General features: G+C 35.9%; 1 protein-coding gene across 2 annotated transcripts in view; it reads left to right on the forward strand.

The window, feature by feature from the left end:
• Positions 1 to 16,582, forward strand: part of LOC123546749 (probable serine/threonine-protein kinase pats1) — a 32,516-nt gene that overhangs the window by 445 nt on the left and 15,489 nt on the right. The window contains exons 2-4 of one of the 2 annotated variants that reach the window (XM_053551052.1): positions 7,036 to 7,172; positions 14,774 to 14,848; positions 15,317 to 15,391. In XM_053551052.1, the coding sequence (XP_053407027.1) occupies positions 7,074 to 7,172; positions 14,774 to 14,848; positions 15,317 to 15,391 (249 nt within the window). In that variant the 5' untranslated portion in view covers positions 7,036 to 7,073. The remainder of the gene's footprint in view (positions 1 to 7,035; positions 7,173 to 14,773; positions 14,849 to 15,316; positions 15,392 to 16,582) is intronic. The other variant, XM_053551053.1, reaches the window with a different exon arrangement.

Genomic DNA, 16,582 nt, shown 5'->3' on the forward strand with positions numbered 1-16,582 from the left:
TGTTCCGTTTTGGATTTCCGCTTTGGTTGAAAACCGGTCTCGGGGTCTTTAGGACGGCTAGTCCGTTCGTCATTCCATCCGTCCATCCGTAATTTCGTGTCCGATCCTCAATTTGTCACTCAGGAAGAGATTTAATATTACTTGGCACAAATGTTCCCCATGATGAAACGACGTGTCACATGCAAACAAGGATCCTCTAGCTTAAAGATCAAAGGTCAACAGTATTTTTTTCTTGTCCGGTCTATAACTCAACATTCCATGAAAGTATTTTAATATTTCTTGGCATAAATGTTTCCCATAATAAGACAAAGTGTTATTTGTAAATCAAGACTCCTATCTCAAAGATTAAGGTCACATTTAGCGGTCAAAGGTCAACATGACTTTTTCCAGTCCAGTTTGTTACTCAACATTTCATCAAGGGATTACCATAAATGTTTCCCATAATAGGACGGTTTTTCATTCGCAAAACACATTTCCTTAGCTCAAAGGTCAGGGGCGCTCTTGAAAGTCAAAGTTCAAAAGGTTTATTTTCCTGTCTGGTCCATAACTGTCATCCATCAAGGGATTTTAATACTATTTGGCACAGCTGTTTCCCCATATCCAATACATTTTTTTCCTTAATATTTTGCAATATTGTAGCGATGAAGATTTTAACTCTTACATTTCAAAATATGTAACATTCATTCTCACCTCTGGTCTTTGTACAGTTATGCATGGATCTGAATAAAAGTACGCTATAATAGTTTTTGTCTAATTTCTAAAACTTTTGTTATTTCACCACTAGCACCAGACCAGAAAGACAATGCCACTGTAAATGTTATACCCTACCCATAGATATACTATAAGAACCATGGTCATTAACGGGAAAATGCACTAACTCATTTCTCACCTAAAACGCGCAGTTCGATGAATGGGTAAAAAGCATATTGAACAAGCGGTAATTCCTCTCCATTGTGCACCAGTCACATTGTCTCAACATTTCATATGGCAGAGATACTCCAAATATTTTATGCTTTATTCAACGTTACAGAAAAAGACTTGCGTGAATGAACATCCGGTCTAGAGGTCACAGCAGTGTGCAAATGTAAACAAATTAAAACATAAATCAAAATATTCACAGTTATACAATAAAATAACAACTTAGAAATGATTTTTATTTCTAAGTCAAAAACTGGTACACATGAGTTCACATTGCACAGTTATGCTGCATATACGCATTATAGCGTACATGTGTAGTTAATCGACGAGTGACAAACATTTTCACATCAGCCAATCAGAATAATTTTGAACGCTAGTCTGCAATGCAGATGAAACTATAAACTACGCGTTTTTTCTCTGAGATAAGAAATATTGAAGGAATGTGACCGATAAATTGCCACTTGTTCAATATCCATAGTTGCGGTGTTTCATTAGGGCCAGCGCTTGCTCCATGTGAACGCGAAGCGCGAAGAAACAACGGTACGAGGGCGAAGCGCGACAGTACGACGGTGATAACACGACAGTGCGATGGCGAAGTGCGACAGTACGATGGCGAAGCGCGACAGTACGATGATGACAGCCCGTCGTACTGTCGTGCTTCGCATCTTACTGTCGCGCTTTACCATCGTAGTGTCGCGCTTCGCTATCGCACTGTCGCGCTTCACCATCGTAGTGTCACCATCGTACTGTCGTGCTTCGCAATCGTACTGTCGCGCTTCGCCATCCTACTGTTGCACTTCACCATCCTACTGTCGCGGTTCGTCATCGCACTTCGCGTTTCACCATCGTAGTGTCACCATCGCATATCGTTTCTCTGTTTACCTAAGGACCAATTTTAATTAAACTCTGTATTGTATAGTATTGTCAACTCTGTCCAATGATCAAATAATTGGAACGCTTTTCGGCACGGGTATTATTGAAACGAATACCACCAGACTTGTTATTCAGGCAGAGTGTCACACAAATGAATATTATCTGAAATGATGATATTAGAAAAATATCATACCTTAAGGTCTATGGCTATTTTACATTGTTTACATGAGGGATGATAAATAGAGAATAACAGGCTACTGTCTTTTGACATCAGTGTTATCAGGTCGAGGCTGATATGGGTTGGAAGGGGTGAGGGAACCGAACCCCTTCCGCCCATATCAGCCGAGACCTGATAACACTGATATCAAAAGACAGTAGCTTGTTATTCTATTTATCATGAAACTCATACAAACTGCCTAGAAAAACACATGTCTTCTTCTCTTATTTCGTAAAAAATGTCTTCTGAAGCAAAAAATCAAATTTATATTTTACGGATTTGAAAATTCATCCGCCCCTGAAACTCTGAACGAAACAATACGGCAGCCATATTGAATTCAACTCCGACAATGTTTTTGACTTTCTGATATTCTTGTAAAAAAATAACAATGAAATAATTTCTTACCTGCGTAAAAATCAAAAATCATCATCTTGAACAAACCAAAACATGCTTTATTTCCATATTATACAACATTTGACTCAGACAACTACATGTCCAAATGTTACTTATTATTCTTGAATCAGTTAATTATAGTTCTTGGATCAGTGTAAATTTAGTGATTTTAAAAACTTTAAAATCTGGAACTGGAAGTGAAATTTTCAGCGCTTTGGACATGTAGTTTGTTTTGTTTGTTTGTCTACGGATCGCGGGGTTGTGAGTTTGATCCTCGGGCGGGGCGTATGTTCTCCGTGACTATTTGATAAACGACATTGTGTCTGAAATCATTAGTCATCCACCTCTGATTCATGTGGGGAAGTTGGCAGTTACTTGCGAAGAACAGGTTTGTACTGGTACAGAATCCAGGAACACCGGTTAGGTTAACTGCCCGCCGTTACATGACTGATATACTGTTGAAAAACGGCGTTAAACCCAAGACAAACAAACAAAACAAACTACATGTCCAAAGCGCTGAAAATTTCACTTCCAGTTCCAGACTTTAAAGTTTTTAAAATCACTAAATTTACACTGATCCAAGAACTATAATTAACTGATTCAAGAATAATAAGTAACACAAACACTTCTGCTAATACTTAATAAAATGTGCATGCCTTAAATAAGGCATAAATCAAGAATAAGTATATCATACATTGTCAAGTGTATTGTAAACCTTTCCAAGAATCGATCCATGTAAACATTGTGATGTCAGGATGAACGTTTCACGATGACGTCATTCAGTGCTATTGTCTGTGCGATAAAATTAGAGACAACCATATTCAAGGAAATTTGTTGAGATTACAGAATCTATTTAGAAAAAATATTGTGCAACATTGAAAGTGGACTCTGTAATAAAATTCAGTCTGGAAGGAAACTGATGTAAAAACTAGTCCGTCAATATGGGAGGAGCTTAATTTTGATATCAGGTCAATGACCTGATAACAAAATAAAATATCAGGCAAGTGATATCAGTCACTTTGCATAGTAGTTGCATGATAAAAACGAATATCACCCAACCTAGTGTTATTTATAAATCAAATTCATGATCCAAATTTTAAAACCTCTCTGTGGAAAAATAAATGAAAATGTATTAACATGTATTTAATTGTTTTGTGAGAAAATGTTGTTTAATCAGCTCATACATTTCAAGCCATGAAACCTAATAAAAATACACTGTTGTATAAATTTTGCTTATAAAGCTTTTGGGCAAATTTTATGCAAAAGTAAGGTTTAGAATACAATTGTTTGTTTCCGCTTAACCGACCGACTCTGTCCTTTTACCACTGACCCTAAAGTTTTAATTGAAGAAACGTATCGGATAGAAACAAAATGTGATAGAAATTTACCTAAATACACTGATTTTTCTACATATTGCTACATTAATTCAATAAAATTTTAGATATTAAACACATTGTCTTGGCCTAATATATGTCACTGTCAATTTGAAACTAAAATCTTGTATATCTCATTTTTTTCATGCAAATCATATATAATTACCATCTTAGACCACGATAATCCGTAAATAGCCAATCGCAAAGCAGACTTGTACCCGTCTATATTTCATATACAACAGTAGCGTTGTATATATATCGGGGGAAACTTGGGCAAAAAAACGCGTGAATTTCGTGCCAATTTACCATCTAACAATACAGGCTAACGCCGGAGTTAAATGACCTTGCAATATTCTCACCAGTTATCAATGGGATAAAAAATAAGACTGACTTGGAGGTAAATTCAGTTGACAACGTCTAAATATTAATATTGTAAAAATGACCCCATGTTATTAGATATCAATAAAAATGAATTACAATAAACTACATATTTGTAGTGTAGAACCAACTGGGTAAAAACGTAATATACACATTCACTGAAACGTTTCCAACTGTTGTAACTTTTTATGTTCACTTGTTATAAAAAAGACATGTCAGCACGATCCTTACATTTGCAATCAACTGGATCCAGTTGTTCGAAACTTTAACAGGCGATTGAGTTAACGGTCGATTGACTTTATCAGTAGATTTCGACAGTTTAGAAAACTTAGAAAATCAAATGCACTTGTTAATGATTATAAACACTAAACCATCTTTACAGTAAAATTAAAACATTATACTAGTGTTTCCCACCCACCAAGACAAGTATCATAAATAGAAATTTAACAGGCGGTTAGTTTAACAGCTTAATGCAGTGGTCGTGGGTTCGAGCATCATTGGGGTCACGACCATGACTTCTCATATGACCCCAGTACTAGTTTTCATAGGAAACGGACTAGAGAGTGGTTACAATAAGCTTAAACAGTTAAAGTTTTCATCACAATCGAGCTAAAACAAATTAGTATAAACTAAACTAAACTAAACTAAATTACAGTCCGTTAAAGTTTCGAACAACTTGGCCCAGTTAGGAAGTAAAACAACTACATCATTCTTACAAGAAGGGTACGATATAGTAAAAGGTATTCGTAGTCCTACGAGCATCTACGCACTAACTATATCCTGACAAACAAAGTAAACAAATAAAAAAATAACTAACTAACTAAATAAATAACCTGGCTATCTTCTTGAATCAACGAATCAACGTATCTGTCATCATGTTTCGCCAACATGCAAACTCCTCACAAAAACACTGTTCAGCATGCAGTCCAATTTTGAGTATTTTTGAGAAATCCATATTTAACTGTTTAGCATTAATTTTGTGATTGCAAATGACTCAATGTGTTAATGAACGTTAAATCTTAGTAAATCCGGTATTTGAGTAAAACTGAATTTATACAAATAACCTGCATTCTTTCATATGCCCTACTGACAATTAAGCGCTAACGGTACAAAGATGATATTACTCTTATAAAAACACGTTAATCCTAATTTCTATAGAACGCGTGGGAGAGTTTTCAATAATTGTAGTTTTTATGTCACGTGGTCTAAGTAGGATAGACAACTCGTGCCGTTGTCTACGGGATATATACAACTCGCTTTGCTCGTTGTATATATCCCGTAGACAACGGCACGAGTTGTCTATCCTATACATAGAAATACAAAGGAATACAGACTTCTTGTGGCGCGTCTTTAAACGGATATTCGTTTGAATTACTTTTAAAATCACGTGATCCCTAAGAATTTCCGACCGATTATGGAAAAGCGATAAACACGAAAGTAGGGCAAAATGACCTCCCCTGTCAGTCTAAGAAAATAAAAAAAATCATTCGTTTCTCTGCACAAGTTTTGACTTCAAGGGAATATTGCACGGCTATCGTAATGTTTAGTAGTATATTTCGAAATGTGTAGTCTTTTTTTAAGATTTAAGTTTTCTTGTTAGTTTCTATTTGGCACCTTTAAGGATTTTTCCTGGAGGTGTTTTCCTTTACCGCCCATCGTAACGATGGATACCATCAAGAATGAGGTGTCGAGGGTAGAACTTGCTTCGCATTGGACCGAAAATGAATTAGTATAAACTAACTGAATTATTGACTTTTTTCAACACAAAAGTTTTGCATGCAACTTATTGTACCGTAATAAGAATTTATTTTTTATATAAGGATATATTCAGAGATTGCAACTAAATATTATCATAGCGATTATTTCTTTTGAATTGTTGAGCACAATGCCTTACTGGCAGCTCTTCATATTTTTGCCTCAAAATTAGTTCACCTGTTCAGGGATAATTAAAAGAATGTAAACTATATATACTGTATAAATTATATAGTAGGTTATTGAATGCTGGCTATTCCAGACAATTTAGATTTGTTAAAATGATTAAAAAGTTTTGCGTGTGTAGTGAGTTGCCGTGTTCAATTTTACAGCTTGATTTTTATGGTCAAATTTTGCAATGTTATTAAAAATATGTTTTATGGTCCATTTAAACACCACTTCCTATGCTTTATTAAACTGTATCATTTGATATATTAAGTTTAGATATTTAATATGGTACAAAAGTAATTGATGTGTGAATTTTAGACAGTTTTGCACTTTCCCAAAATCATTCCTCGCTGAAATTTCATAGTGTTAAGATATATTTTTCAACATTTTTGATATAACTTGTTATTTATCATCTTATCGGTAAATCTTTGCAAACATTTATATCTATAGTAAATTAAGCTTGTGAAAATTAAGATAAAATTTCACTTAGAAGTTGTTTTTTTCTTCCACTGAAAAGTTTAAAATGCATTTGCAACGGTTGCGCTTTGTACTTAGAACGAGATAAACCCTAAATATCTAGTGTGGTCTTGCCTGTTTACTACCCTTGATATTGAAACCATGATTTTTCATAAAAAGTCATATTTATTTCATGTTCGGATGCCGTTGAATTATACCCTATCCGTTAGCACAAATGTTGAAAGCTATGCAGGTGTAAAACGTCATAGTTTTAGATAAAAGGGAGCACGCCTTCAAGTGTAACGTTTAACATTTTTGAATTAGGAGGTAAAATTAGAAGGCATCAGTTACAATAGCCTTTTAAAATTGTGAAAATATTAGACTGAAAAGTATTATAAATTTATTAATAACTTGAAAAAAAATTAAAATACTGACGGAACAAAACGACAGGGCTGTTTGCTTAGTCTAATTGAGCTGTATTAACTGGATCTAATTATATGATTTCAGCTGAACTGATAAAACCTGGAACTGTTTGACGAAGACAAATGTCTGTCAGGAAGAAAAAACAAACGGAAAAGGAAAAGAAGTTTGAAGAGCAAGAAGAAGGTGAAGTAGTTTCGAAATGGCATCCACAGGCTAGATCAGTAAGTATGCAAAGTTACAAATAACACCACAGCTAAAGCAGCTGCTTATTTCAGAATAACATTCAGAAGCTAAGTGTGTCGTCTTTTCCTTACTGAAAAAATAGATGAAGGTTATTCCAATGTACAATATAAATTTTCTATTGAATATATTTTTCACAAATACATTGTTTACAATCATTACATACATTTACATGAAGCATAATATATCGTCAAGTACAATATTAAATACATTTTCGTGGCTTAGAATCAGGTGAAAGAAAAAGAAAGAAAAAAGAAAGATAAGAGAAAGAAAGGTTTAGTTGTGTGTGTGCGTACGTGCATGCGTTGTTGGTGATATATACATGCATGTATGTGCGAATATTGTGAGTGTGAATGTTTAAAAACTATTCACGCTAAATTACAAATTTAAAATCTTACATATATATAACAACAACATATTTTAAACGAATAAAAATACTTTTTAAATCCATATAAAAAGGAAATTACGTCAGTAAGTAGTCAAGATTTTCAGTTCGACTGTTAGAAGATGTTGCACTCACCTATTCGTTGGCATTTGCAACGGCATCCGCATTTTTAACTTTTGTATGTTAGCTGGTATCACACTTACTACTGGTGGGAAATGATCTTATATTCACTGTGATGATCTGAAGTGATGTGCACAGGTTAAATAACAATGTTTTACTTATTCATTATTTCATAAAGTTATTCCCCTTTTTGTCTATGCAATTTTCAGTTTCGATTTTGTATGTAAGCTGGAATCTAAATGTAGTAGATTGATCGAGCAAAGTAAACCGGTGTCTCAGTGTAGTTGACTGATTTTTTTTTATGCCCCCAAAGGGAGGCATATTAATTTTCAACTGTCCGTTCGTTCGTTCGTTCGTTAGTCACAACGTTAACTTTTTGCATGAAGGCACTTTACTCGCGAACCACTGCACCCAGGACCTTCAAACTTCACATGCTGATAGTACTCATTGAGTACACGACCCCTACTGACTTTGGAGTCACCAGGTCAAAGGTCAAGGCCACAGGGACCAACGTTAACTTTTTGCATGAAGGCACTTTACTCGCGAACCACTAAACCCAGGACCTTCAAACTTCACACACTGATAGTACTCATTAAGTACACGACCCCTACTGACGTTGGGATCACTAGGTCAAAGGTCAAGGTCACAGGGACCAACGTTAACTTTTTGCATGAAGGCACTTTACTTGCGAAACACTGCACCCAGGACCTTCAAACTTCACATGCTGATAGTACTCATCGGGTTTACGACCCGTACTGACCTTGGGATCACCAGGTCAAAGGTCAAGGTCAAAGGGGCCAACGTTAACTTTTTGCATGAAGGCACTTTACTCGCGAACCACAGCACACAGGACCTTCAAACTTCACATGCTGATAGTACTCATCAAGTACACGACCCGTACTGACCTTCGGGTCACCATTTCAAAGGTCAAAATTACAGGGGCCAACGTTAACTTTTTGCATGAAGGCACCTTACTTGCGTACCACAGCACCCAGAATCTTCAAACTTCACGTGCTGATAGTACTTATTGAGTACACGACCTCTACTAACGTTGGGATCACCAGGTCAAAGGTCAAGGTCACAGGGGCCAATGTTAACTTTTTGCATGAAGGCACTTAACTCGCGAACCACTGCACCCAGGACCTTCAAACCTCACATGCTAATAGTACTTATTGAGTACATGACCTCTATTGACTTTGGGGTCACCACATCAAATGTCAAGGTCACCAGGTCAAAGGTCAAGGCGCTGCGGGGGCATTTGTCACCATTAGTGACAGCTCTTGTTTTTGATCTGGCATATCCGATCATCCGATCTGTGCACTTGGAACTAGGTACCTTGCAAACCAAGATAGTGTCACCGCGCTACTACTATTATGTATCAAGTAATAGGAAAATATCTCCAGAGAGAGAGAAAGAGAGAGAGAGAGAGAGCCATCAGATATAGGCATGTCCGGCTAACTTAGCCTGGCTCTTTGCGAATAAACAGTTTGGTACTTAAGCGTGTCCGATGTGTAGCAAGGATACACACAAAGCTGAGGTTCCTAGGAGGAACCAGTACTGGCCTCTTATTAAGTGGGAGACCCTGTGTTTTGTTCACAGGAGAAAACTCCTCAGACTATTCAAATTTTGTATAATTATATCCCTTTTCTTCTCAAAACACTAGATAATCAGAGCCAAGACTGATAAAGTCAGAATATATAACAGAATTATTTTTTCTAAAAACTGGGATTCGAACCCTGGACCTCTTCATTATCAGTCAAGCATGTTAACATTAGACCACAGGGGCACAATTTGTATGAAAGCAAACTTGACCAATCGAGCGTTGTACAAGTTACTGTATTGTAAAAAATGACTTGGGCTTGATTGACAAAAGTCTTATTCTACTTTTGCTTTCGGTAAATAATGCAAACTTATTTGTAAATGACACACACTGTGTCTATAAACTGATTTATAGACACTTGTTACTTGTATGGAAGACTCTTTCAGGAGAATGACTGTCATTTTAGGTATTGGAGGGTCGCGCGAGACATTGAATAAATCTTATAAGCGCCCTCTGGTTCTTTAACAATGCAATGTTTAATACTTCCATACGGTAACTCGGTTTAAAGGTGCATAAAAACAAAAAAAAAAAAAACAAAAAAATACCCTACCAAAAAAAACCAAAACAACAACAACAACAACAACAAAACAAAAACAAAAACAAAGAAAACAAACCCACACACATTTACACGTGCAACGTATGTACACATAACTATGTTATCTAATAGCGAAAACAGAAATGTATTAGTAGCAATTTAGTTATTTTACTTCAAGTTTTATGTAATGCAATACTTGTAAGTTGTAACGTATCATACCTGTCACTATCTTAGCTGATTTTTCAACGAAATTCGGAAGGGTAGTTCTGAAAGAAGGTGAAGTAATGCGCAATAGTCACAAATAGTACCATATTCACAAAGTAAGATAGACAAGAAATCCTATATATTTTCATAATATTTTTCCTTTAAAGAAAATCTTATTAGCTTCAAACTTGTAAAGATTGAATGCAAGCAAGTAAAGCTTGAAAGTGCATAATTTGAATGAGGAAAAATAACTATTGTGAGTTTCATTTCACAAAATTAGTATGATAACCAGGATGAATAGATCAAAGGTGAAAGACGATATGAGGAAAATTTCGAAGCGGCAATTAAAGGCTATCTTTTAAAATGCGTATTTTCTGCGAGTCTAGGTCTTTGATAATGTTTCTAAAATAAATAGTAGTACCTTTTATTTGGTGAAAGACGATATAGCGGCGGTGCAAAACCTAAAACAAAAAGTAGTACCTTAAAGCTGTTTTGATACTTATGATGGGTTTTAACAATATATTAAGAAATTCCAACCTAGCGTCATGTGATTTACAAACACAAACCTGTAGTAAGACAGCTACCGAGGAGTGACGGCTCTAACGTAAACACCGACTGCACGTTTTATACAATATAAATACAAAATATCTAGGGCGCATGTAAATAAGAAAGTCGTTCTATTCTTTTTATTGCATATTCCTTAGCAGAGCGTCAGTCTTTCGAAACTTAAGGGTGTCCCATAACATAACACCACATAGAGAAACATAACAAATAAAGAATCACTTTTGTGTGCCTCTTCTCCATTTCAACGACAACCTACATTGAAACTAATTTTTTCCCCTAAATTTAGTTGAAAGTGAATCAATCGCAATATATGACACTTTAAACAGTTCGTTTAGATTTTATATTGTATCGTAAAGGTTGGCGGCATTTTTGTAGACATTATTTATTATTTTCCATCACTCACTAAAGCATAAAATAAATATGTTGATCGTAATATTATGTTTAAAACTGCAATGTCCTGAGCCACATCCATGCCCCAAATCACAAATGATATTTTAAGAATTAGGAAATTTGTAAAGATTTCGCTTTTACTAGACTAAGTCCGTTTATATGACAGAAAAGGACTATTGGCTTTGGTAGTGTCAAGCAAACGTTTCTTTTGATACAGTTGTCATTTAATGTTGTTTACTCAGTTTAAAGTACACAAAAACACAAATTTGATTATAACAAGAGCTCCATAACTTATTCCGATACAATTTATATATTATCGTCGTTTTGTATTCAAGACTTGTCAGTCACTTGAAAATAAAAGAATTCTACGCCCCAAGCAAGGAGTCTTGCATTGTCCGCAGTAACGTTTGACCGTACAATGACAGTAAAGCGGGGCATTAAAGATTTTTACATTGGTGTAATTATACCTTAGATTTACCTGAATTTTGTTTTACCTTATTAATTTGTTATTTTTGCGCTAATGTTAGAGCCTTTCTCAACTGGGATTTTATATACGTTGTGTTGTCTAACTTGTTGAAAATAGGGTAAGTGCGAGGTTGGCATGACCTTAACGCCTTTTAAACCCCCAGTTTCCTTTATATAGTTTATTGACAGTTCCAAGCCAGCGCCCCTATTTTCAACTGGTTTTCTGTCTGTCTTGTATTGTCTGTTTCGTATGTTTTCTTGTTTGTTTTATGCGTTTTTTCCTTTCCTCCTTATTCCCCCCTAGTGCCCCCCTTCCTTTCCCCTTGCATTTGCACTACTTTTTGCATCCCTCCCCCTTTACTTTGAGTTAGTTTTCGTGGCCCCCCTTTATTAAGACTGACGGAATCCTAAGGAGGTACACAATTGATTTTTCCTGCTTATATGGGTGCGTTTGTGTGATTGTGAGTCTAAGACGGTTCCCTACTGTTTTCTATGTTATTTAGCTGGGTATGTTTGTGTGTTTGATTGTGGAACACGAGTGTCTGCGCTTACGTTGTAGTGTGACTGTTATTAAGGAACGTAGCATTCCCTTTGTATTTTTATCCTTGTTCTTCTTTCCTCTTCAAATTCCCACCCCAACCCCACCATTTTACCACTTCCTCACCCTCTATCTATATTTCACATAAAGTAATATGCACTTGTTAGATGTTTGAAGCAACCCGTCTGTAATATTTTTCCATTACAGCTTCTTTTTATCGTGGACCGACTTTGCTAATGCGTGGCTCTGAGGCTGTGTTTGAGGTGCTCTGTGCTTCCGAGAAATCTACCCTTACCTATTATCTTTAGATATGTAATCAATTTAAAGTTTCCAGCTTGCTATTTTAGAAAGTTTTGTTCAATGCAAAATACTGTCAAAACCGTGGTAACTTTTAAGTTAATAGTTACAAGGTTTCTTCGTTCAGTGCATATAGCTTCTTTACTTATAAAACACACGGCCACACAATTTAATAAACGATAAACTTTATACTTTAATTAAATTCATTTTGCTTGGAAGGATAGTGCGTATGTAATTTTTCAGAACGCTTTTTTCATGAGTAATATTGTGAATATAATCTTTATGAACATCTTTATTTCGGCCCGAAATTACGAAAATCTACGATAAAGTCCGAAAAACCTCGGTTGTGGAGAAAAGAATCTCGATAAAAAGATTCCAAATGACTTGGAATCACTTGCATTTCACCGATGTTTGTTCGAAATTTCACATTGAATGTAGAAGTCTTCACCTGAGGAAGCCATACAGCTGACCTACGATAAATCGGTCGTTCTACCCAGGTGCGCGACCATACCTGGAACAATGCAAGATAGATATGTTAAAACACTTAGGAACATAGTGTGACTACGAGTCTAGTCTGTTGCCCAACAAACATCAGTTTAAACTTCCCTGTGGTGTTTTACCACTGACCATTCCAAGGAAGTTTCCCACTTGTTTTTTTATTTGGCTGGTCTGTCATTGTTATCAAATTGCTTTACTTTTTCTGTGTATTTTTGTGTAAATGCAAATCATTTATATTAAATAAGTACAGTGTTGTTGTGCTCTTAAAATTTGTAAATATATTCCTATAGTTTTCATACAAAAAGGTTGTTTATTTTGCCGCTGTTGGTTATACCACAATGTTCCCATTAGTTTTTAATGTTTTCAAATATCATATAGTTTGTAGTTGTTGTCATTAAATGGACTAAGCCTTAGTTTAAGTCTTCTGATTAATTATGTCTCCCCCAGGAGACATATTGTTTTTGCCCTGTCCGTCCGTCCGTACGTCACACTTCATTTCCGAGCAATAACTGGAGAACCATTTGACATAGAACCTTCAAACTTCATAGGGTTGTAGGGCTGCTGGAGTAGACGACCCCTATTGTTTTTGGGGTCACTCCATCAAAGGTCAAGGTCACAGGGGCCTGAACATTGAAAACCATTTCCGATCAATAACTAGAGAACCACTTGATCCAGTATGTTGAAACTTCATAGGATGATTGGTCATGAAGAGTAGATGACCCCTATTGATTTTGGGGTCACTCCGTCAAAGGTCAAGGTTACAGGGGCCTGAACATTGAAAACCATTTCTGATCAATAACTAGAGAACCACTTGACCCAGAATGTTGAAACTTCATAGGATGATTGTACAAGCAAAGTAGATCACTCCTATCGATTTTGGGGTCACTCCATTAAAGGTCAAGGTCACAGGGGCCTGAACATTGAAAACCATTTCCAGTCAGTAACTTGAGAACCACTTGACCCAGAATGTTGAAACTTAATAGGATGATTGGTCATAAAGAGTAGATGACCCCTAACGATTTTGGGGCCACTCTGTGAAAGGTCAAGGTCACAGGGGTCCGAACATTGAAAACCATTTCCGGTCAGTACCTTGAGAACCACTTGACCCAGAATAATGAAACTTCGTAGGATGATTGGTCATGCAGAGTAGATGAACCCTAACGATTTTAGGGTCGCTCTGTTAAAGGTCAAGGCCACAGGGGCCTGAACATGGAAAACCATTTCCAATCAATAACTTGAGAACCTCTCGACCAAGAATGTTGAAACTTCATAGGATGCAGGGTAAATGACCCTTATTGTTTTTGGGGTCACTCTGTTAAAGGTCAAGGTCACAGGGGCCTGAACATTGATAACCAGTTCCGATCAATAACTTGAGAACCACTTGACCCAGAATGTTGAAACTTCATAGGATGATTGAACATGCAGAGTAGATGACCCCTATTGATTTTGGGGTCAGTCTATTAAAGGTCAAGGTCACAGTGGCCTGTTCATGTAAAATCATTTTTTGAAAATAACTTGAGAACCACTTGACCTACAATGTTGAAACTTAATAGGATGATTGGACATGCAGAGTAGATGACCCCTATTTATTTTGAGGTCACTTGATCAAAGGTCAAAGTCACAGGAGCCTGAACAGTGACTTGAGAACCACTAGGCCATGAGTGTTGAAATTTAGCGGGATGACTGGACATGCCAAGTAGATGATCCCTTTGCAGCCAACCATCAGTGTCTCTTTGACTTTCGCTCCTGACCCCTATTGACTTCTTGCCTATAGGACTTTGCATTGGGGGAGACATGCGCTTTTTTACAAAAGCATTTTCTAGTTTCTTTCTACGTCGGAGTTGGTGTCGGCATCTACTTTCACAAGCGTTTTGTATGTTTTCTTTAAAAAACTACTTGCCCCAATGCTCTCAAACACGTCTTTGTCATCTTGAGACAACCTCACACGTCAAGATACATAACCTTGCTTTCATTTTGCCTTTTCAGGGATATCAGCCCAGACGTAGAGATGCTTTCTCACGAAGCATAAGCCCTCCAAACTTAATACGATCACATAGGCTGGTGAGTTATCTCAATCAATCCATAAACCACGCAGTAATTTACTTGTCTGTAACACTATTAAAATGCATCATATGATTCAGTAGCCGTATAGTTGGTTCCTCTTTCAGAATATTGCCACATTTCAAGTATGTCTTTTTCAGAAGACTAAATTTAAGAACATATTATAAGACCGTTAGAGCGTCATTTTATTGTTTAGCGATTTTCTTCCTTTTCGGGAATAGGGATCAAGACGCAAAAAATGTTAGTTTTTTAAAAATCACGATTAATTGGTATAACGCTTAAAATAACTTTGCGTAGACATCAATACATACTAGTACACGGAATATATATGATGTTTTGTTGTTCTTAAATTAGTAAATAATATTTTGAACATGCTTGTTTTCAAGGGTACCTTTTCAGTTAGATATACATTTGAATTCAATATATCACACAACTTTTTATTTTTACCTTTGCAAGTTTGTTTTTCAGCTATCTACACGAGAACAGGACGATGATTTACCAGTGAGATCTATTCCTAGAAATTACGCTGTGGTTGACCTTACGGTAACGAATTCTTTTCTTATCTCGAGTTTTGTTGTAAAACTGTGAATATTTTGCATTCTGCTTTTGTTTGTTTACATTTCGCCTAAACATGTGCAGACTGCTGTTACCTCTAGACCGGATGTTCATTAGTTAGAAGTTCACACAACGTTGACGAAAGCATAAAATATGTGAAGTATATCTATAATATGAAATATTGAGACAATGTGACTGGTGCACGATGGAAGATAAATTACCGCTTGTTCAATACGCTTAGCACCCATTCACCGAACTGCACGTTTTAGTGAGAAATGTACGATTGAAATGGGTTAGTACACGTCCCGTTTATGACCATGGTTCTTATGGTATACCCAGGGGTATGGTATAACATGTACAGAGGCATTATCGTTCTGGTCTGGTGTCAGTCATTTCAGTAAAGTGTATAAGAAATTGTTTTTAATTTACTTAATGGTTTTCGCAGGATTTATGTAATCATTAGCTTGAAGATTTAAACTCGACCGGGATTCTCCGTAACCGTCAGTATCAGCCTTGCTTTCCTTAAGGTTGGTCTTGATAATAGGTAGTAAGAGTAAAACCCCTGGAAGAATCGGGCAGATCAAACAGAGCAAGAGTCACAAACTCCTAAACAGGTCAACAACAAATATAAACTATAGTGGGAAAATACAGAAGATGGAGTATTTCAAATACCCATCAACAATATGGATTTTAGTAAATTAAATACGAAACGGAATGATAAAGAGAATTCATTTTAAAGAACTTTATACGTTGGTTACATATCTTAATAATAAATATAAAAGTACAAAATTGTCATTAGAACTGACTTTTACAAAACATCTGCTTTGTAATTAAATGATGCTAAATAAACTAGGATTACTGTGTGCGCTTTTAATTTATCGAGTGTAAATAACGTGTTTCAAAACAAACAGAAAATGATTTACAATCCTTTAATTCACAGACTGACAAATATATCGTACTATAATAATAGGGTGCTTTAATTATTGATTAGGCCGGTATGTTAAAACTTTCCTTTATACTATTTTTTTCTAAACACATATCCGATAAATGACTTATTTACTAGATCATGCCTTACAAGTTTGAATATTTTAAAAGTTCTACGTACGAACAATATTCCTACGAGAATACTTAGAAAAGCACGAAAAAAAACTTGATCTCGATATCTCAAATTAATGTATT

Source organism: Mercenaria mercenaria, chromosome 9 (assembly GCF_021730395.1).
Source record: "Mercenaria mercenaria strain notata chromosome 9, MADL_Memer_1, whole genome shotgun sequence".
Classification (NCBI taxonomy): Eukaryota; Metazoa; Mollusca; class Bivalvia; order Venerida; family Veneridae; genus Mercenaria; species Mercenaria mercenaria.